Source organism: Notamacropus eugenii, chromosome 1 (assembly GCF_028372415.1).
Source record: "Notamacropus eugenii isolate mMacEug1 chromosome 1, mMacEug1.pri_v2, whole genome shotgun sequence".
Classification (NCBI taxonomy): Eukaryota; Metazoa; Chordata; class Mammalia; order Diprotodontia; family Macropodidae; genus Notamacropus; species Notamacropus eugenii.
The window spans coordinates 414,403,660-414,426,156 of NC_092872.1; the positions used below are offsets into that span (position 1 = coordinate 414,403,660).

Genomic DNA, 22,497 nt, shown 5'->3' on the forward strand with positions numbered 1-22,497 from the left:
GCACAGACTGAGTTTAAATCTTAGCTCCTCTACTTACTAGCTAGGTATGTGACAACCACCTGATCTGGGCCTCAGTTTTCCTAAACAGGGAAAGAAAATATATCGCAGGTGTAAAACATTAGACTAATCCTAGGATCCTTTTCCAGCTCTAATTTCTATGATCTAGATCCCCTCCTCCACCCGTTCCATCTTACAGAACAGGAAGCTGAACCCCAGAGAGAACAGACTATCCCCAGGTCTTACAGGTGGCAGAACTCAGGTCTTGGGATTTCAGATACAGGTTTCTTCCCACTATGCTCACTTTAGCCTCCAGAGAGGTCTCTGAAGTTGGAGCTGGCAGAGATTAGGATGCAGACGAAGGGATCAAACACACTGGGAGGGGTGCCTTGGGTGGGGCGTCCTTTCCCCCTCTTTATCCCCACCCCTGGGTGCAAGCAGCAGGCTCTCCCTCCCGATGTACCAAAGCCGATCACACACCTTTATTATCCTCAAAATGTAACAAACAGGGTAAGAAATAGCCCCGAGTCCCAGGGAAGCGTCTTAAAAACCCCCGAGGCCTAAGAAAGGAGTCTGAATGGCCTGCCCTCGGGGAAGGAGAAAGGGAAGAAGGCTCGGGGTAGGGCAGGGAGTGGGGCAGCGCTGGCTCCGGTCCGGGCGCTCAGCCCCCGGGGTGGGGCCAGGGGGCAGGGGCTCGGGCTACCCCCTCTATACGGCTGTAGTCCTCCCGAACAAGGGGATGGAGACGGGCAGGCGCCAGGCTCCGTGCTCCAGTGGGTCGCGGTTGCTCAGCTCCGAGTCGGTCCAGCTGGGGAAGACGCGGCGGGAGCGTTCGGCCTGCAGGTAGAGGGCGGGGCAGGGCGGACCAGGCCGCGGGGCGCTGGGCAGGTGCAGCGCCGAGGAGTAGCCCCGGTCCAGAAAGAGCGGTTTGTAGTTGGGCGGCTGCTCCTGCTTCTCGGAGCTGTCGCGGCTCAGGAAGGGTGTCACGATCTTGCGGTAGAGGCCGCGCGTGTCAGTGAGCACCTCGCTGTAGGGCGGCGGCGGCTCGGCCATCAGCACCGCCTCCTCGTAGCACGGGGGCTTGGAGAGGTCCGATTCGGCTGCGAGAAGCCCATGGCCGGGAGTCAGGGTCAGGGCCCCTGGGGACACTTTTCCCTCCCCGAGTCCCCACCGCACCCTCCGCTCCCCGTCCTTTCAGGCAACCCCAACCTCCCTCACAGCCTCTCAAGCACTCCCCTCATCCGACCCCCTAAGCTCCCAAAGCTGACCGAGGTTCCCTCCTTCCAGATGGCCTGCCCCCCTCCTCACATCTCCCCAGGTCAGTCAGCCTCCAGCCCAATACCCTCCCAGGTCTGTGCAGTCCCGTCCCCTCTTCCTGGCCGCAGCCCATTCAGGGCGCCCACCTTGGCGCGGGTAGCTCCAGGGCCGGGGCGGCACCAGGACGTGAGGCGGGTGCGGATGAGAGTGCGGATGCGAGTGGGGCGGGTGCGGGTGATGGTGGGCTGGGTGGGGCTGGTGCTGTGCTGGGGCCGGGTGGTGCAGGGCGTGGGTATGGCCGGGGGCCTCCAGGCGGACTCGGGCCTGCGGGGCCAGTCCTGGGGCCAGCCCCAGCCCCAGGCCTGGGGGGCTCCCGGCCAGGCTGCCCTCCAACTCCAGGGGCTCCAGGGGCTCCAGGGGCTCGAGCTCCAGGGCGCGCAGGTTCTGCTCTCGCAGCCGCTCCTCGTGGCGCCGCTTGAGGCGGCGGCGGAGGAAGCTACAGAAGCAGCAGAGCAGGACCACGAGGCCCCAGATGAGCCAGAAGCCGGCGAAACAGGTGAGGAAGGTGTAGGTGCCCTGGGACATCACCATCTTGGCGGCGGCGGGAGGAGGCCTGGGCTGGGGTAGGGGCGGCCCGGGCTCAGTGGGCGCCCCGGGCCCGAGCCATGGAGTCAGTCAGCAGCCCGTTCACTCCCCTGCGAACATCGCGGGCTTGGGGCGGGGGCCGGAGGCCGGAGCAGGGGACCCCTTAGGGGCCGGCCGCTACGAGCTGAGCCGCGGGCCTCGCTGTCCGTGGAGGCTGCCCACGTCCGGCGGGGGCGGGCGGGCGCGGGAGGCAGCGGCTGGTCGCCCAGAGCCTGCCCCGACTCATTCCCATCGCTCCCGCAGGCCCGGCGGCGTGGGCACCTACTCAGCCACGGGCGGGCTGGATCTGTGAGGGGCAGAGCAGAGGGTAGGGAGGATGGTCAGCTCGGGACTGGGCCTGCCTGGTCTTTACGTGCCTGCTTCCTCTCTCTCTCCTTTCACCTTCTTTCTCTTTCTTCTGCCTTCCCTCTCCTCCTTTTCTCCTTCCTTTCTCTTCCTCCCCCTCCCTGTATTACTTGCCTGTCCTCCCTCTTCTCCCCCTTTTCCTTGATCTTCCTCTTTACCTCCTCTCTCTCCTTTCCCTCTTTCTTCTTTCCTCTTATATCTCTCCCCTCCTTGCTGGCCAAGCTCAGAGGGTAACTGTTCCCACTCACCCCATCTTTCAGGGCAGACACTCTGGTCTGGTTCCTCCCTCCACTCTCCTGTCCCTTGGTCCTCCAGTCCCTTGGGGAATCTGTATGTGACTTGTGGTTGGATTGAGAGGACCAGTAGGATGGATAGTTTTTGTCCTAGCAACTTGGGGTGGGGTCTGGGGAGGGAGATATAGTCTGCAGTTTGGGGTGAGGGGGAGGTACCACTGCTGGACTGAGGGCAGATAGGCAAGGGGAAAGCACAGCAGTCCAGGGAATTTGATTTAGGGCAGTATCTGTAAGAATCTCTGAAACCAAGAAACCCTGAGCCCAGAGTAGAACCACTATTCCTGAACTAGCTGGGTGGTCGGCAGGAAGTGGAAGGAGGGGCTGAATTGTCCAGTTGTGCCAGAAGGGAAGGAGGAGCTGACAAAGTGGGTGGGGAGGGAAGCCTCTAAAAGGGGCAATGTAGGCCAGACCGGCTGGAGGACCAGCTGCCCTCTGACCCTTAAAGAACATTTGCTTTCAAAGGATGTTTTCTTTAGCTTTTGCCAGATCTGGTATTTAAGGGGGAAAAGTGATTTTTGATCCTAAGGTATTTTCAAGGATTGAGTTGGTTGAGAGAGCTGGCAAAATAACCTTCTGAATGAATTGGTCTGACCATTGAAACTTTGGTTCATTTATGAGTCTTAATGTCACTCCAACTCTGAAGACCTTTTGTGACTCTGTTGCCCACACTAAAAGATAAAACAAACTCAGGCATTACAGGCCCTCTACACTCTGGATCCAACCTACCTCTCCAGTCATTTCATTGCATCAGCTCTGTATTCCAGTCAAACTGGACTCTAGCTCTTCCCCAATCTTATCTTGGCCTTTCTGTCCTCCAACAATTTTTAGTAGCCTGAATCTTTGCCTGTTGAAATTCTCTTACTTCAAAGTCCAGCCTCACTTCCCCAAAGGCTTACTTGTTCTTCTAGTCCCTGCCCCACTCCCCCTGCACAGATTTCCCTAGGACACCTTGCCTAGATCTCTCCTCTGCCCCATCACACTCTATCTTGTTCACTCCCAGCAACTCCTGCCCCCCATTTGATTATAAGCTCCAGGAGAGCAGGGACTCTGTTGTCTTTCAGCTTTCTTTCCCCAACCTGAAGACAAGGCCTTGCTTAAGGTAGATGTTTAATACATTTTCATCGAATTTAATTTGTTCAGGAGGGAAAGTCTGAGGGGAAAGGGAAGGTGTGGAGAAAAGAGAAGGAAGGGTGGAGAAAGGGCCCAGTACTGAAGGTCAGAAAAGAAAGGAAAGTGATAGGTTAGTGAGAAGGTGAAGGCATGTGTGTGGAAGATATAAGGGAGGAGGGGTGGTGCTGGGAGTGGAAGGGAGGCTGTGAGCAGAGCTCTTTTGAAGGAGCCGGTTCCTAACTTGCAGGTTAGAGTTTAAGACTTCCCTCTCCCCACTCTTCATCTCTCTTCCGAATCTGTCCCCGGAACAAGACTATCCCCATTCTCAGATCCTGCCCGATCTCCTCTCCCCCACCCCCCACCGGAGCCACAGTCCCCCAGTGGCAGACTGACTGATGATGTCACTGGAGACACTGACGTCACTAAGGCTTCCCCCGATCGGCACACGTCCCCGGGTCGCTCCCCAAGTATGAGCAGGAGGAGGGTGCTAGGGCTCGAGTGTAACCTCAGGTCATTCAGTGAGATCCTATAGGTCTGCCACAGGTCGAAACTTTGGCGAGTCTAGAGGGTTTGTTAAAGCCTCAGGCAACCTTAGAAAGGGAACTCCAAACTTCCCTTAACCGAGCATTTTAAATCCTCTCTCCAGGGAGCTGTCCAAGCCTCAGAAGGAAACGATCCTAGCCTATCGTCAATCCCCCTTTCATGCCCCAATTTCCACCCCCACTCCCTAAGGGAGGAGCTTCGGCCCGGTCGAGGGACTTGTTCTGGAGAAGTTCACCCATTTTCCCTTCCCAGTCCTCCATCTGAACGCGCCCGCACTGGATAAAAGCTCTGGGTGGGTTGCAGGGGCCGCATGGCACCCTGAGACTTCAGCGCACAGAGCTGACGGGTCGTTGCAGATATGTGCAGGGGCGGAGAGGGGGGCAAGAGATAGCAGCAGAGGCCGATCAGTCAGAAAAGTGATCTGGGGGTCCTGGAGGGAGAGGGGTGAGAGGACTTGGCCGGTCTCCTTCGGATACTTAAAGAGAACCGTGGAATATCTTACACTTACTTGTATAACCCTTGCTTAGCACATAGTGGGCGCTTAATAAATGCTTATTAACTAAAAAATGCTTGTTTCTTTCCTTCCCTCAATAATCCTGCAAAATAGTGCAAACAAAGATATAGGGAAAATTAAGCCCAGAGATTTAGTGACTTACTTGCCCACTGTTACAAAGCTCGGAAGCGGCAAAGTCCACCCTAGAAACCCAAGTCTCTCGGTTGGAGCTCTTTCCATTACCCCATGGTGCCGCGCTGACTGCGAGTGCCCGATTTCTGCAACACTCATGGGCATGAAGCCCCTGCCCCTGCTCCTCCCCGCTCCCTAGGCATAGCTTGTAGACATCTACCCCGCCGCGCCTCACCTAAATGCCAGAGACATAACCGAACGCACATTGTACATGCATGTGCCGACGTCTACACGTGCAGAGCAGAGCTTTATGGAAGAGGCAATGGGCCACTCTCCCACGCACCTCCCAGATCCTGCCCTGGCCACCCCTCCATCTTTCCAGGCAGCACACTCTCCTTGGGGCCCTGTTCTCCCGGAGACTCCCGGAGATATCAACCTCCTGGTCTTTACCAACGCCCCCAGACGCTTAGACTCGCAACCACAGCCTGGGTTTCCCCTACTGGTGGGACACTCCCGCCCACTACCATCCAGCCCAGCCCAGCCCCACCCCGACACACCTGGGGGAAGCACCCCCAGCCTTCCCGTGGTCGTTTCTGCAGGTGGGGCGGGGGCGAGGCGGGCTCCGTAAGAGCTCAGGAATAGCTGGGCGGGGGCGGCCTCGTGCCAGGCCCCGCAACGTGCACCCAGCCCGAGAGGTGTTGGTCCAGAGGCTGGGCGGAGAGCTTGGCGAGAGTGAGGGTCGCTTTGTTTCTTCGATGCTCACTGGATGGGGTGGGGAAAGAGTTCAGGGTTGGCTTCTCTCTGCGCTAGCTGCCCGGAACACTCCCTGCTCGGGGTGTCTTTCTCTCCCTCCTTCCCGCTGTCGCATTCCCGCCCCCCTCGCTGCCTGTCACACTCCTTCCCTCCCCCATTTCCTTGTCCTCCCCCCCTCCCTCTCTCCATCACACTGCATTTCCCTCGCCAAGCCTCTCCAGTCCCTTTTTCTGCCTGAGGGAGATGGCGAGGATGAGGGCTGGCATCTTCTCCTAGAGAGAGGAAAAAATAGATATGGACATGGGAAATGGGAGCCTCCACTTCCTCTTCTGGCACAGGGTCTTGGGGCAATATAGCCTTTAGTGACTGCCTGGACTTTTTTCTCTAATGACCCTCTGAATCTCCAAGGTCTGGCACCTCAAGCCCAGTCAATTCAGTCATTTCACTATGGAAGTAGATTCTCTCTGCCCACAGGTGTTCAGGGCCCAGGATAGGCTTCAGTTCTTCCCATGGCCTGCCCCACTTCCTTGAGAGATGTGACTTGACCATCCAGACTTCACTGGGACCAATTCAAAAGTCCATCTTTTTCAGGAAATCTTCCGTGACTTTGGAGATTCTGAGATCTATATTAGCTTTTTGCTTTGTTAACTCTTTCATGTCTCATTCTAGACAAATGTGGTTGTCTAACGGATAAGGAGGTCAGCCTTGGAGTCAAGAAGACCTACCCACCTGGGACACATATTAGCTTTGTGACACTTATCCTTTCAGTGCCCCTAAACAACTCCTGAACCTACCAATTAGAGACTTTCCACATTGGGAATTTCTTATACTGAGGAAATCATAGGTCCAGACTAAAAACGTCTTTCATAGTCTCTTAAGCTGAGTAGTAATTTGGATCTTATCCAGCCCAACCTGATGAAGAAATTCAGGCCCTGGAGTGGAGGTGGGGGCATGGAGGGTTTGAGGCTGCACAAGAAATAAGCAGCAGAACAGGAATAGACCCAGGTCCCTGATTCCAAATTTTCCCACCACACCAATGTATATTATAGAAATCAGTCTTATCCCCCTAAACTTTACATAAATTCCATGAGGACAGGGACTGTGTTTTCACTATATTTATCTTCTAGCCTAGAACATTTCTCTGCACATTTGTTGTTCAGTAATGCCTGACTCTTCATGACCCCATTTGGGGTTTTCTTGGCAAAGATACTGGAGTGGTTGGTCATTTTCTTCCCCAGCTCATTTTACAGAGGAGGAAACTGAGACAAAGGGGGTTAAGTGACTTGCCCAAGGTCACACAACGAGGAAGTGTTTGAGGTTGGTTTTGAACCCAGGTTGTCCTGACTCCAGGCCCAGCCCTTTATCCACTTCAGCACTTAGCTGCCCTAGCAGGTGTTAGCTGTTTTGCATTGTGTTAGAGAATTGTAAGGTCAGGCCCAGGATATTAAATTGACAGGAAAGGTATTGGGTTGACTTCCTCCTATCAGTACCTCTCTCTTTTCTCATTCTCCCTCCTTTCCCTCACCCCATTCTGCTCTTCTTTCATTTCCTTTCATCTCCCTACAAAAAGGGGTCTTAACCTTTTTGCTATCATGGGCTTTTTGTTTTTTGTTAGTCTGGTGAAGCCTGTGAACTCCTTAGAATAATATTTTTAAATAATTGAAGGCAATGCTGAATTTCTGGTAGAGGTTAGTGAGGAGAAAGGTGTTATTTCCCCCTATCCCCTAACAAGTACACGGACCCTTTGAAATCTGTCCACATAGATCTCCTGCCTTTGGTGCACCAATTCCTTGGTTCTGGGGGACCCCCCCAAATTAAGAGGGGTATGAGCCTGAGGGTTGTTTTAAAGGCATATCTAGGGACTGAAGGTCTTGAAGGTGCTGACTAGTAGGCCATCTGTTCCTTCCAGCTAGGAGAAGGGTGAGCCCTGGCCTGGAGACAGACCTAAAACAGAGAAGAGGCACAAGCCTTGGAAAGCGTGGTCTGGCCCCCAACTCTACCCTGTGTAGCCCTCCAGACCTGGGACAGTCCCTCCACTTCTTGGGCACTGTGTTCTGAGTCGAGACAATGGCAGGAACAATAGTGCCTGCTTGCCCGCCCCCATGCCAGCCCCTCCAACAGCTGCCATGGCGACGGAGCCCAGAGAAAGCCACGACATTGCCGCCTGCCCGACAATGTTGCTGCCGCTGCTGCTGCCAGTCACTTGGAGTTAATTAAAGCTGTTGTTCTCCTTTTTCTGAAACCCTGGGGAAGTGTTTCAGGAATGCTCCAAGACAGCCAATCACATTCACTTAAAGAGACCCAGGCCTTGGTTGGGGTGCATGGCAGCAAGGCTGCCCAACAGGACAGAAATGGGAACCATAACCTCGTGAATAAACTGAGGCTGGCAATATCATCATAGAATTTAGACCCGGAAGAGGCCTTGTAGAGATCATCTAGGTTAACTTCCCCTTTACAGATAAAGAAACTGGGGCCCACAGAGATAATAGTGACTGCCCATAGTCACCTGGGTGGTAAGTGGCAGAAATGGAATTCAAATTTCAGCTCTTCAGACTCCAAATCTAGTGCTCATTTCATAGCCCCATGCTTCTAAAAAGGGGTAGGAGAGGGACAGGAGGCACTGGGGAAGACTCCACTTTGGCTACTGAGCAGAGCAAATTCTGTGGCAATGCCAGGGGAAATGATACACTGGACTGTCACTCAAACCTTCGGACAAAAGGAGAGATTGAGCTTGGAGCTCCATGTTCAATGAAGGGCACTTTCTATCCCCTTCTTGACCCCTTCATCTTTGATCTTTTATCTATTTCCTCTGCTCTTGGTAATCTTGCTCACCATCACCTCTGTGCAGATGACTCTTAACCCTCTCTTTCTGGTTCTTTCCTTTCTTCTGTGCCGGAGACCCATACGTCCAGCAGCCAATTGGACATCTCTACCTGGTTGTCCCACCAGCCCCTCAAACTCAAAAGTATCCCAAGTCAAGTTCATTGTCTTTTTGTCTAAACCTGCATCTCCTTCTTAGCTTCACTATTTGTCTAGCACCACCAGCAATCTTTGTCTGATATCTTAGGTTGTTTTTGATCCTTCTTTCTTCCTTATCTTTAATATGGGTCAGAGTTCAAATCGATCTCCTCTACTTTATTGCATCTGTCACCATCCTAATGTAAGCCCCCTTGTCTCTACAATAGACTTCTGAATAGGTCTTCTCCTGCTTTCCCAACTTCAATCCAATCTTCACACTGCTGCAAGAGTAAATGCTCTATCTATTCTTCCTTCCTTCTTTCTTTCTTTGTGTCTGTCCGTCCGTCTGCCTGCCTATCTATATATCTAATTGTCCATCTTTCTTATGCATAGATCTGATCATATGATTCTTCTATTAATACATTTCTTATGGCTCCCTATTACTTGATGAGTATCATTTAAAGTTCTTTGCTTAGCATTCAAGGCCTTCCACAGTTTAGCATAATGCTGTCTTTATATATCATATTACCCTTCTTGTAATCTCTGCTCACCCAAACCAGCCCACTTTCTGTCCCTTTCCTCCCCTCAGTTGTGCTCCTTTGATTCTATGCCATTGTGCACCCTGTCTTTTCTGTGTCTAGAATGTCCTGCCTTTTCTTCCTAGATGTTTAATTCCTATATATTTTTAATACCCAGCTTAAATGTCCCTTTCTCCAAGAATCTTGTCCTGATCAGCAGTGACCTGCCTTTCCCCTCCACCCCCAACATCATATGGAACTTTGTCTTGCATTACTCTCATGTGATATTGTCCATGATTTCCCCCAACAAACTGGGAGCTCCATGAAGAAAGAAACCCTGGCTCATTTAAACATTGTATCTTCCTCAGAACCTAGCACTGTGCTCTGCTAGCTAACTCAGTAGCTAACCTAACTCAGTAGGTGTCTAATCAACATTTGCTGAATGTATTATGTTGTAGACTTGTCAGTTCCCCTCAGTATACAACCTTGTGAGGCTCCACACAGCAAGCTTTAGGTTAAGCCAAAGGCTGCATGTGATAGAGTGGAGGGATCACTAGTAGGATCTAAAATCCTAGGATTGAATCCTTGTTCTTCTACTAACTCACTGGGTGACTGTAGGAAAGTCTTTTCCTCTCTCTTAGCTTCTGCTTTCTCACCTGGAAAATGAATGGAGTGCCTGGCACATAAGTGCTTAATGAATGTCATATATATGTATGTCTGCTTATCTATCTAATCTATCCATCCATCTGTAACTGCATCTATTTAATCTATCATCTATTTATCTAATCATCTAATCTATCCATCTCTATCTCTAATGTCTGCCTGCCAATCTATCTAATCTATCCATCTCTCTCTATCTATCATCTGTCTAATAATCTAACCTATTCATCTATCCATCCACCTATCTATCTAATTACCTAATCTATCTATCCATTTGACTATTTGTCTATCAATCAATCAATCTATGTATCTACCTATCTAATAATTAATCTATTCATCTATCCATCCACCTGTCTATCTATCTAATAACCTAATCTATCTATCCATTTGCCTATTTATTTGTCTATCAATCTATCTATCTATCTGTCTATCTATCTATCTATCTGTCTGTCTGTCTGTCTGTCTGTCTGTCTATCTATCTATCTATCTATCTATCTATCTATCTATCTGTCTGTCTGTCTGTCTGTCTGTCTGTCTGTCTGTCTGTCTGTCTGTCTGTCTATCTATCTATCTATCTGTCTATCTGTCTGTCTGCCTGTCCATCTGTCCACCCATCTATCTACCTGTCTGTCTGTCTACCTATCTCTTAGAATTATTCCATAGAATTGTTGGGTGGATCAAGCAAGCTTTAACGTGGAGTTTGCTATAAGAATACCAGCTATGATTCTTATTAAGGATACTGGGCAGAACTCCTCAGTACTTCAGCTGGAGAGAACTCTGAGTAGTGGTCTGGGTAGATAGGCATGCGCTCTATGCCATGCCAGACATGGTGGACAAACATTATGATAGACATCTAGAGGCAGGATGGTAGTGTATAAAAAGTGCTGGACTAGTATCAGAGGACCTGGTTTTAATTTCTGGCCCTGAAACTTCATTTTGGAACCTTGCATGAATCATCTAACCTCAGTTCCCTCATCTATAAAATGGGGATAATACTACCTGCATTACTTTTCCTCACAAAACTGTCCACAGGATCACAGATTTTGAATTGGAAGGGACCTTAGCCTTAGAGGTCACTGAGTTTAGCCCCTTCATTTTACAGATGAGGAAACTGGGACTAAGAGGAGATAAGTGACCTGTCTCACAGAGCCACTAAGTATCTGAGATAGGATTTGAACTCCAGGTCCAGCACTAACACGTTGAGTCACCTAGTTACCATATAGATATAGACATAAAGATAGAAAAGGATATACCTTAATGGACTCTTTGAACAAAAGACCTTGAGTTTCTAGAAAAATTCTAAGAAATTAGAAACTTAGAAATTGGGTACTTAGAAATATTGGAAAATTAAACAGTACTCCACTCCAGAATCCTGGCCAAGAAAACCCCATGGACAATACTGGTGTGTATGATTCATGGGGTCACGAAGGTCAGACACGACTGAACAACAACACCTATTTATGGCTTTTACACAGGGTGTCCCAGAAATCTTAATGCAGCTTTAAGCCTTGATCAAACGAGCTTTTGTCAAATGATATGTGACCTGTCTACATCTAAGACCTGCATTTTCCTCCACTGTTTGACTTATCCTGTTATCTGGCTTAGTTTTGGGTGAATCAGAACATTATTGGATGGCAATCCTGGTCATTACAATTCTGTAGCAATATTTGATTATAGAAAAATCAGGTCAAGGAGAAGCACTTCTCATTTGTACCTGCATCTCATGGCATCACAGCATCCTGGAGTTAGAGCTAAGAGAGACTTTGCTGATACAAAGGCCTATAGAAATAGGAACCACATTACCTACTCATGAAATTGTAGCCATTGGACTCTTCATACTACAAGAACCCAGTCCTGTGACCAAAACATGAAAAACCTAGATGAGGAAGGATCTCTAGCTCTATAGTCCAAATCCTGGGCACTTTATTGTTGGTGGGACAATTGGGGTGAAGTGACTTGCCTAAGGTCACACAGCTAGTAAATGTCAAGTGTCTGAGGCCAGATTTGAACTTAGGTCCTCCTGACTCCAGGGCTGGTGCTCTATTCACTGTATCAGCTAGTTTTCTCCAAATCCTGGGCATTTTAAACGGCTCCTGAGGAGGGTTTGAGGGTCCAGGCTGAAGAACCAAGGAATTGATAATAATACACTTTCTTGCTTCTCTGAACTCCTGAACCTCTTACTTACGCTCTTACCCAAGATACTCATTTGACACTCCTCACATCTTGATTTATCTCCTTAGTTATGGTTTTGAATAAAGTCCAGGCTTGGGAACTATTGAACATAAATGGTTAACAGGGAATTGAAACCCAAGATAGGTGAAGAGATGGCAAGGGAGCCCTTAGCTAGCCTTTATGAGTTCAGGTTATCACACCCAGGTCAACAAGGTCATTAGATCTAGGGTACCGAAAGAACTTGCTGATGTGATTGCTGAACCATTGCTAGTGATATCTGAAAAAATCTAGGACACTTCAATCCAGAGGACACTCTGTGGCACATAGAGAGTCCAGGTAAGTCTATCTGTAAATATTTGTTGACTGACTGACTGTCTGACAAAGGTCAGGGAACTTGACTCTGGTTGTCAGCAAAATTCTAGAATACGTTATTAAAATCATGCCATGTATGTACTTAAAACGGAAGTACTCCTAGCTTCTGAAGGAAGGAATCTGCTCCAATCTCACTTTTTGTAGGTCTTCCCTCATCCCCTCCACTGCTAGTCCTTTCCCTCTAAGACTGTCTTCCATTTATATTGTATATATCGTATATCCATGGTTTTTCTCCATTATAATGTGAGTATCATCAGAACAGAAACCATGTTTTTTCCCTTTCTTTGTATTCCTAGAGCTTAGCAATAATAATACTGAATAAATGCTTATTGATTGACTGGTCATCATCAGAACCAGAATGGTTCAACAAAAGCAGACTATACCTGATTAACTTTGTGTGTGCATGTGTGTGTTATTTGCATGGCTGCTAGATTGATTCTTGGATGACATTCTATGGATTGAATTAAGCCCTGGAATACTGCAAAGCCTCCTAAATAAGATAATCATTCATGTAGCCCCTTGGCTAACCATCCACGCTGGAAAAACTAAGTGGATGGAAAATACCCATTGTCATTGATTTATCAGTACATATATCTTGGACAGACCCAGTGCAATTAACTTGGCCCAGAATTAACAGGAGGGGAGGAACAGGTTGGATTGCCTTTGGAAATTATCCAATTCCTTTAATGACTCCAACTTCCTCCTGAATGGAACAAAAGCCAGTTTCTTTGTTTGCCTGCTTTTGACAAGGTTCTTCTGCTGATTCTGAATGGCTACACTGATGGAATACCACAGTCTCTGAAGAATTAAAGGTAAAAGTTGCCCAAAGGCAATGTAGAAGCATATAGTTGGTATGCTTGGATTACAAGTCACTAATGAAGAATTGCACAGCTGAATTGATGTGGAGGATGTCATCCTACAGGTAGATGATGGGAAAAGGTGGGCCAGTCAGGTAGTGAGAGTGAGGATAAGCAATATCCTGGATGCTCCATTAATGTCCTCGGGATGTGAAGAGATAGAGAGGAAGGCCCTGACGATGTTGGGTGGGTCCCCATGGAAGATTTACAGGAGGAAATGGACAAAAGTCACCCAGGATGAGTAGGCATGGATATATTATGCTCTGCACCAGTGGAGGGAGAGCCCATATCAATGAAATGACACATCCATTGATGTCCTGAAAGACTAGCCTGGTCTGTTAGATCAAGGGAATGCCAGAGATATAGAGAATCTGGATTTTGTAACAAGACATTTGGCAAAATCTCTTAAAACATCCTTTTGGGAAAAGTAGAGAGATGTGGATTAAATGGCAGTACAGTCAGTTAAACTTGGTGATGACTTAATGTAAAAAGCAGTAATCAATTGATGTCAACCCAGAGGGAGGTCTCTAGAATAATGCTCCGGAGGGAATCCTTAATAAAATGCTCTAGAGAGGGAATATAGAATTAGGTCTGGAAGGGACCTCAGAGGCCAGGTAGTCCAACTCCTTTATTTTACAGATGAGGAACTGAGGCCCAGAATGATTAAGGGACTTGCCCCAGGATCAGACAATTAACCTCTGAGGTGGGATTTGTACCCAAACCTTCTTGACTCTAAATCTAATACTCAATCCACAATGCCATGCTGACTCTAAAACACTGTTGTTTAGTCATTTTAAGCTGTGTGCAACTCTTCTTAACCCTTTTGGGGTTTTCTTGGCAAAGATACTGGAATGATTTGCCATTTCCTTCTCCAGCTCATTTTACAGATGAGGAAACTGAGTAAAGTGATTTGCCCAGGGTCACACAGTTAGTAAGTGTCTCAGGAAGATGAGTTTTCCTGACTCCAGACTGTGTGTTCTATACACTTCATCACCTAGCTGCCCCTATAAATCATTAGGGATCATCTAGGCCTCTGGACTCTAGGGGAAGCACCTTGGACAGCCGGAAAACCCCAACGGATCTCAAGTGTGGGGACAAGAATTCAAATCCTGCCTGTGCTCCTTACTACCTGTGTGATCTGAGGGAAGTATATCAGACCTTTGGACCTGAATTCCTTAATCTACAAAATAAAACGGCCTTCTTTCCAGCTCAAAATCTGTGGTCCTTTGAAGTATACTTGCTTCTATTTATTAAACATTTTTGTCAATGGCATATATGAGCATGGAGGTGGTATGCTTACCAAATTTGCAGATGATGCAAAGCTAAGAGGGAAAACTAACATACTGGGTGCAGAATCAGGGTCAAAAGACATCTTAATCAGGTGAAATACAAGAGGAATAAAGGTGAAATCTTTTACTTAAGTTTTAAAAAAATTGATAAAAGGTTTAGGATGCAGAGGAATGGCCAGGTGTTCGTTAAAAAAAACCCCAACAACAACCAAAAATGATGCGAGGGTCTTAGTGGACTTCCAGTTCAAATATGAGCCAGCAGTTTGCTATGGCAGCCCCAAACCTAAAGCAATCTTGTGCTTCATTAAGGGACATGATAACCCAGGAGGTGATTTCCCACTGCATTCTACCATAGTTGGATCACATCGGAGCCAGCTAGGTGGCATGACAGTGCAGAGAGCATTGGGCCAGGAGTTAGGAAGATCTTGTTTCAAATGTGACCTTAGATGCTTCATACCTGTGTGACCCTAGTCAAGTCACTTAACAGCTGTTTGCTCAGTTTCCCCAACTGTAAAATGGAGATAATAACAGCACTTACCTCCCAAGGTCATTGTAAAACACTTAGTACAGTGCGTGACACATAGCATATGTAGATGCTATATAAATGCTCATTCCGTTCCCTCCATGTCTAAACTAATGAGTGACTCACTTCAGGGAGAACCCTGACGCATTGGAGTGTTTCCAAAATTTGGTGACCAAGATGAGAAGGGGGCCTGAGAGCATGTCAGTGGAGAATCATTTGAAGGGACTTTAGCTTGGAAGAGAAAAGACAATGTGGGTATGATGATTGTCTATTTGTAGGGTTATCATGAAGAAGAAGGCCCAGAGGGGAACAATGGCTGAAGTCTCAGGGACAAAGATTCTGGCTGGATAGAAGAAAGAATTTTCTCACAATTAGAGTTAACCCAAAATGGAATGGGTTACTTCTGGAGGTGGTGAGTCCCTTGTCACTGGAGGTATTCAAGCAGAGGCTGTGGAGACTGTTATAAAGGGTATTCTTGGTAATGGAAGAGCTGTCCTTCTAATTCTGAGAGTCTTAGCAAAGTCTGGTTTATAAAGCACTTTGCGTTACATCTGTATTTCAATTTAATCCTCATTATAGCCCTATGAGGTAAATTCAGGAGGGCCCATTTTCATAGGTATTAGAGTTAGAAGGGACATTGTCCAACACTCACATTTTGCAGATGAGGAAACTGAGACCAGACAGGGAAGTGAATTTCCCGAGGACACATAGCTGATAAGTGGTCCAACAGGCACAGAGCCTATTGTGGCTTTTAGCGCAGAGCTCCTTCTTCTGTATAGCAGTCTTTCGACCAGAGTGTAAGCCCCTAGGAGGCAGGGCCTATCTGTGGTTTTACTTCTGTTCTCAGCACAGGGTCTTGACCCCTGTTTTATGTTGCTTTATCATTTTCAAAGTGATTCTACTGTATAATACATCAGTGTTTCCCAGACACCTATTGTATAGCGAGTTCCTTGTGAGGGCTGTTTGCAAGGAGGTATAACTGAGTCAGGGGCTCACAGTTTTGTTAAGGATGTAAGACAAATGCCTAGCAAAGAGGGATCACAAAACATGTGGAGGGGTGATCACTGAGGATTGGGCCGACCAGACAAATAGAGAAGAGGAGAATTCAGTCAGAAGGCCTTGGTTAGATCTCTAGCTCTGCCATTTACTAGCTGTGTGACTTTGGGCAAATTATTTCCCCTCTCTGGACCTCAGTTCCCTCTTGTATAAAATCAGGAAAGTTGGACTAGGTCTAAGGCCTAAGGTCCCTTCCAGCCCTAAATCTTAGATGAAGAAAGGCATTCTGGGAAAGATAACTTGATTTTCTTGACAACCTCACCAGAAATTTACTATCTCCATTTTGCAGATGAGGAAAAAGAAGCCCACAAAGAAGGGAAAATGACCTGTTCAAAGTCACAAGGCAAGTTAGTGTTTGGAGCTAGAATTTGAACCAAGGTTGACCGAATTCTAATTTGGTTAGAATTTCTGCTACATCACATGCTTCCTTTATGAATTGTCTGGGACCTGACCAGGGCCCTGTTGGGCTATGCTGAGGCCCCTGTTCTGCAGCTTCTCCTGCTGTGAATGGCTTGGCAGGCTAATTATTGAGCCTGTGGGATTCCTAACCCAATGAGAGAAGCCCCTGAGCCAGTGAATCCTAACCTGATTATTACAGACATAAGCTGTACGTTTTTTAACCTGTAAAATGGAAATCATTATATCTTTGTCCCAGATAGGTTGTCTGATGTGGAAAGAGTAGTAGACTAGATAGGGATGTCAAGAGGCCTGGGTTCTAGTTCTACTCCAGACCAACTAATTGTGTGACTTTGAGCAAGTGACTTTTCGTGGCTTCAACATCCACCTCTGTAAAATGGGGGAGCATGATCACTCCCCTGCCAGTCTTACAGTGCTGTTGTGGGGATCAAATATCGCTGCTGTTAGCAATGATAATAATGAAGCCAACGGTAATTGTTGGTCTGTGCATAGGACTTTATAGTGAAGAAAACACTCCACCTTCATTATCTAATCCTACCTTCTCACCATCTCTGTAAGGGAGATGAGCAGCAGCTACTGTCCCCATTTACAGAGGAGGAAACTGAGACCCATAAAGGAGAAATAACCCCTCCAAGTATGTAGCAGAGCTAGGACTCTTTGAAGGTCTTTGAATCCCAAATCTCTACCCCTAAAGTGTATATAAAGCACTAGTTACATATGAGGGCTGATTATAATAAAGAAAAGGCTAATGGGGCACATTGTAAATACAAAGTGCTAGAAAGACTTGGAAGAGAAATGCTGCTTTCTATTGTATAAGAACCCAGAGGGAAAGGCTGCATCTTTCATGCAGATCATTTTAAAAAGGGGAAACTGGATTCTCTGCCACCTCCTGCTTTGTACCCTGGAACCTCATGAACCCATCCCCTCCCTCTGGCAATCCTTGAATAGGTGGATCTGGTCCTTGCACGGTGGGTCACTAGGCTCCTTCCTCCTTCCATTGTTTCTCATGTTCCTGGCATGGAAGCTGAGCTTGGCCTTTGCTGATTTTTGGCCCACTTGTTCTTCTCAGTGAGGTCCACTTCTGACAAAGCCCCCTTGGCCCACCTCATGGTCCTTCCTTGTCTGTGCCCTGCCCCAAAGAGCAGAGTGGAAATGAAGAGAGAGGGGTCACATCATCCCAGCCCGACAGAGGCTGGGAAAGAGAAGGAATCTGGGATTATTTAGCCTGGAAAAATAGAAATCAGAGGTAGGGTTCAGAAATGGACTATAATCCCCTGAGGGGTTTAGATCAAAGAAGACCCTTCATCACAGGTAGATGTGTGAAGAAGGCTGATGGAATGTTAATACATATTCTCAGAAAGAAGATTCTCACCTGTCTGGGATGGTTTAAAGGAAGCCTTTGAAACGCTTGGATTAGGGTATTTATAGAACACCCTAAGCCAGTTAAGGAACTTGGGGGAAGAGACGTGCAGAAAGAGAAAGAACAAAGGGAAATGAAAGTAGCACTTGTCATGACTGTTTTGCAGATGGGAAGACTGATGCTCAGAGAAGGAGCCTCCCTTCTCTGATGACTTAGGATGGTCATGAATTGCTCCAAGTTAGGATTAGAACCCAAACCTCTGAATTTTCTGTCTGGTTCTCTTCCCACCATACCACCCTACACTGCCCAGTCACAAGGGCCATTTTACATAGGCCCATTTTACAGGTGAAGAAACCGAGGCATTGGGATGAAGTAAATGAAGTAAATGAATAAAAGGTTTAGAGCTGGAATAGAATCTCCAGATCTTGTCTTACTAATGAGGAATTGAGGCATAGATAGAATGACTTGCCTAAGGTCAAACAGTAATAGCTCACATTGACAGAATGTTTTTGAATCTACAAAAAACTCTGCTTATTTAATTTAATCCTTAAAACAACCCTAGGTAGATGCTATTACTATGCCCATTTTATAAATGAATAAACTGAGGCTGAGAGAGGTCAAAAGTGACTTGCCCAGGATTGTGAAGCTGATAAGTATTTGAGGGAGGATTTGAACTCGTTTTGCTGACTGCAGCTCCAACATTCTCACCACTGCACTATGCTGTCACAAAGGCAGTAGGCAGGAGATGAGGCTGAATTCAAAGCCAGGTCCTCTGACTTTTAACTTACAATCACAGAAATTGGCTCTTGTTCTTGTGCTTGCCCCAACTCTATCACTGGGCTACCCATTCTTAAGGTCCCTTTCAGGCAATGCCCCAGAGAAGGCTCCCAGCCACCAATGGGCTCTGCCCTCAGTGCTTCATCCTTGACCCACCAGGTTTTTCCACAGCATGGGCACCAGGTGCCAGTGCAGGGGCTCTTGGCATCACAAGGAGTAGTGACCCCAGCCTAGTGTGTGCAGGGCTAAGTCAGGCAGGGCTGGACAGCCATTCATTCCTTGGTTGCTGGGATGGGAGGGAGGGCAGGGAAGAGGGCAGGTCATTTCCTCTCACTCAGATCTCCTTTCTCACACAGCAGCTGCCATGGTTGGAATGTGGGCCCCTAGGTCCAATCTCTGGACCTCCCCTCATGGGGCCGGAAGAGGGCCCCAGGTTTCCTTTAGGCCCAGGCCATCTCAGCACAGGCAGCTCATTGTCCTCAGACAAGAAAAGGACACTTATGGCCCCAGGAACAAAGGGAGAGAAAAATGTGGCTGAGCTCAGGCTGGCTCCCACATGGACGCTGCCGCTGCAATACGTCAGCAATCTGCTCCCCTCCACCCCTCCTCCTCTCCCTTCTCTGCCCTGTTCAGCTGCTTCCCTCCCCTTGGTATTTCCTGGGAGAAGCAGACAGGTCTTGGATCAAGTAGAGATCTTAGGATTCCAGACATGGTAGATTATTCAGATGGGTTTAGGAAAGAGAATCCTGGAACATTTCATTTGCTGTGAGGGCGCCTGAGCCAGGGAACAGGGAAGCCCTCTTTGGGAGAAACGGAGAGGATAAGGTCTCTTGTTAAAGAGACATATGTAAGGCTAGGAGCTCACTGGAGCATGGGTTCGAGTGGGAGAAACAAGTCAAGAATGATACCTTTGGGCTTTGCTTCCCAGTCACAGGGGAGCCCTAAGTCCTGCAGAGGCTTCTCAGCCTACCAGCCTCCCCTCCACATTTGTAGTTTCATGGATCTGCTCTGGGGTGACTCAAAGGCAACCACCCCTTATGGAAATTGGCTCATGCCCTTTTAGGGGTTAGAGGATTGGGGAGAAACAGGCTTTGATGTAGTGTTAGATACTCTCCAGCTCTCCCTCCCTCACCTCCCTACCTCAGCCTCTGCACTTATAGCAGAATCAGTTGAGGAATCAGAGTTTAGATGGATGGATGAGTGGATGGACAGAAAGATGGAGACCATGTGAGGATAAAGGGACTTTGGGAGGACAGGGTGTCCCCTATGCTCACTGGCAGTAACTCTTATGTCTTAAAACCCTCCTGTAGGCTGGCTCCTCCTTCCCATATTACTTCATGACCTGGCCTTATGGACTGTCTTGAGATGCCCAAAGCCCTCAGGTTTCTAGCCTCTTTGGTCTGGCTTTTATAGTCACCCTTTTCGAGCATCATGTTACAGAGGGAATCCATTTAAATCTGAATGGGGGGTGGGGTGTCTCTCCATTCTTTACCTGAGGAGGAGGAAGACTGAAGTGGAAAAGCCATCTCTCCTAAGGGTGAATCCAAGGCCCAGAGTTCAGAGCCTGTGATGGGCCAAGGAGCAGGCAATTCTGGCCTTCCCTGGACCTGGAGGGAGCTGAAGCAGGCAAGGCCTATTCCAAGACGGAAGGCAGTATGGCTTGCATGTGAAGCACTATTTGGACATCCTTTGCTAGTTCTTCACAGCTAAAAGCCCTGGGCTTACAGTCAGAAGACTCATTTATGTGATCATGGGTATCTTTTCCCCTCTTAGTTTCTCCATCTTTAAGGTGGGGGTGGGGTGGGATTAGATTAGACAATCCCTAAAATTCCTTCCCTAGGGTTGACATCTTATATTCTAAGGCCCTTTCCAACTCTTAGATTCTATGTTCTGTGTCCTAAGGTCCCTTCCAGTCCTGACATTCTATTTTCTGTGTTCTAAGGCCCTTTCTAGTCCTGACATACTATATTCTGGACCCTAAGGTTCCCTTCAGCTCTAATATTCTATGCTTTGAGATCCTTTCTAGCTCTGATATTCTGTATTCTATGTTCTATGGTCCTCTCCCCATGCTGATTCTGTGTTTTAAGGCCCCTTCCAGCTCAGTTCCAAGAGGACACCCCAGGTCTGGGAAGAGGTGGGGCTACCCACTAGGCTGGGATCCCAGGCTGCCCAGGGTGGGGCCCAGAGGAGGGAGGGCTTGCCTTTGGGGACAGGAGATTCCCTTTAGTTGGGGGGGGGGGGGAGGGCTGAGGCACCTACCCTCCTGCAGCAGCCGGGCTGGGGGTGGGGACTGGGGAGGAGGCGTCTCTGGGTTTCAGAAGATGTGTTTCCCTGGTGAGCGCAGCCTCTTTGCCATGGCAACTGTTACCAAGCGAACCAAAGGCTCTCTCGCTCTCCCTCTCCCTGAGCCGGTGCTTGTGTGTGTGTGTGTGTGTGTGTGTGTGTGTGTGTGTCGGGAGGGGGGGAAGAGAATAAGGATTGGGGTGAGGGGGTGCTCCCTGAGTTGCCGGGCGCTGGGTGCAGGCAGCGTGGTGGGGGGAGGGCGAGAAAGCTCGGGTCCTGGTCAGAGCCCGGGGCACGCAGATCCCCGCCTGGCACACACCCACCTGCCTCCTGGCCAGGAATCCTCCGGGCTCCCCTCTTCCTTCCCCCCCCCCCCGCAACCCGCAGGCCTAGGAGAGCCCCCTTCCCCACCTTGCCCCTCTGCCCTCCTCCCCCCCGCGGACCGCGCTACTTACGGGCCCCGGCATCTCCTCTTTCTCTCTCTCCTCTTCTAGCTGGTGGGCCGGGTGTCAGGGCCGGGGACCTGACAGGGCCGGGGTTCCCGGGCCAGGGACAGCCCAGAGAGAGCAGGTTCCAAGCTCCAGTCTCGAGCTTCCTGCGCGCGGGCGCGTGCACCAACACACAGAGTGCACACTCACACATGCATGCACACACACACACATGCACACACACACACACAGACAGACAGACACTCACAAGCCTGGAACAGAGCGTGCGCGTGCTCAGACAGGAGCTCGCGCGCGCACCACGAACCCTCCCCTAACCAAACCCCAAACTCCACACCCTCCGCGAGGAAGGACTAGGAGAGACGCGGCGCTGGAGAGCGCACGCCCGGCACAGCACCCCGGCCCCGGGCACTGCACACTCACACCCTGCTGTCCTCATGCACTGCCGGACTGGCAGCACTCACACCGGCACACACACTGCGCGCGCACGCACACACACACACACACACACACACACACACACACACACACACACACACACACACACACTGCACTGAACGGCACCCCATAGCACGAGGGCTGGGGGGTTGGGGAATGAAAATGAGGGGAAAGTTTGGGACAGCACAGAAAGGAACAGGATGTCAACCAGTGGTGTATCCAGTCAACCAGTTTTCTTGACTTTTTTCCGGGTGTGCTGACCAGCCTGGGCAAGGCATGGGAGACAGCAGGTATGAGCTCTGTAAAGCACAGAGGAACCCATCCTTGGGCCTTCCTTAGAGTCGATCATCAATCTGCTTCTCTGCTTACAGCTGGCCCACCATTCATTTCAACACTCCAAGTCAACTAGACAGACATTTCCTAAGTGCCTGTGGTATGCAGCGAACTGTGCTTGAGAATCTATTGGGGGAATATCATGTATACACAGACAATTCAACTTGCATTCCTAAAATACACAAGGTATAATAGATAACTTCTCTTTGACTCCCAACCAAGGCCTGAAATCCACCTCTTTCCTGACCCCTTCTGCTCCCTGAGCCTGCTGATCTCCCTGTCCTCAGAGTTCTGTTCCCCCATCCCTAATCCCCTGCCTTCATTCCGGTTACTGCAGTCACAGATTTAGGATGCCCTCCTCTCCACTGCCCAGACCACAAGAGGGCGCCCCTAGAGCTTATTTACAGGGGAAAAGGGAACCACAGATCAAGAAATAATATGCCAGGGCAAAATCATTAGAAGTATGAATA

The 22,497-nt window shown here is 48.8% G+C and overlaps 1 protein-coding gene across 3 annotated transcripts; it reads right to left on the reverse strand.

Moving 5' to 3' along the window:
- Positions 1–457: 457 nt before the first annotated feature.
- PRR7 (proline rich 7, synaptic) lies at positions 458–21,523 on the reverse strand. Of its 3 annotated transcripts, none has more exons than XM_072631179.1 (3): positions 21,266–21,523; positions 1,401–2,185; positions 458–1,097 (listed from the first exon to the last, which is right to left on the reverse strand). In XM_072631179.1, exons 2-3 carry the CDS (start codon positions 1,843–1,845, stop codon positions 706–708), a joined length of 837 nt encoding a protein of 278 aa, XP_072487280.1. In that variant the 5' UTR covers positions 1,846–2,185; positions 21,266–21,523; the 3' UTR covers positions 458–705. The 3 variants fall into 3 exon arrangements, with proteins under 3 accessions (XP_072487280.1, XP_072487281.1, XP_072487282.1); XM_072631180.1 differs by lacking the exon at positions 21,266–21,523 and adding an exon at positions 5,373–5,662; XM_072631181.1 differs by lacking the exon at positions 21,266–21,523 and adding an exon at positions 2,493–4,978.
- Positions 21,524–22,497: the final 974 nt, after the last annotated feature.

What these genes read in the sequence shown, in the direction of transcription:
- PRR7 (XM_072631179.1), bottom strand. Translation starts at nt 1,845, where the DNA reads ATGGTGATGTCCCAGGGCACCTACACCTTCCTCACCTGTTTCGCCGGC. An exon ending in CTGGAGCTACCCGCGCCAAG is followed by an intron (nt 1,098 to 1,400) that starts GTGGGCGCCCTG and finishes GGCTTCTCGCAG; the next exon opens with CCGAATCGGACCTCTCCAAG.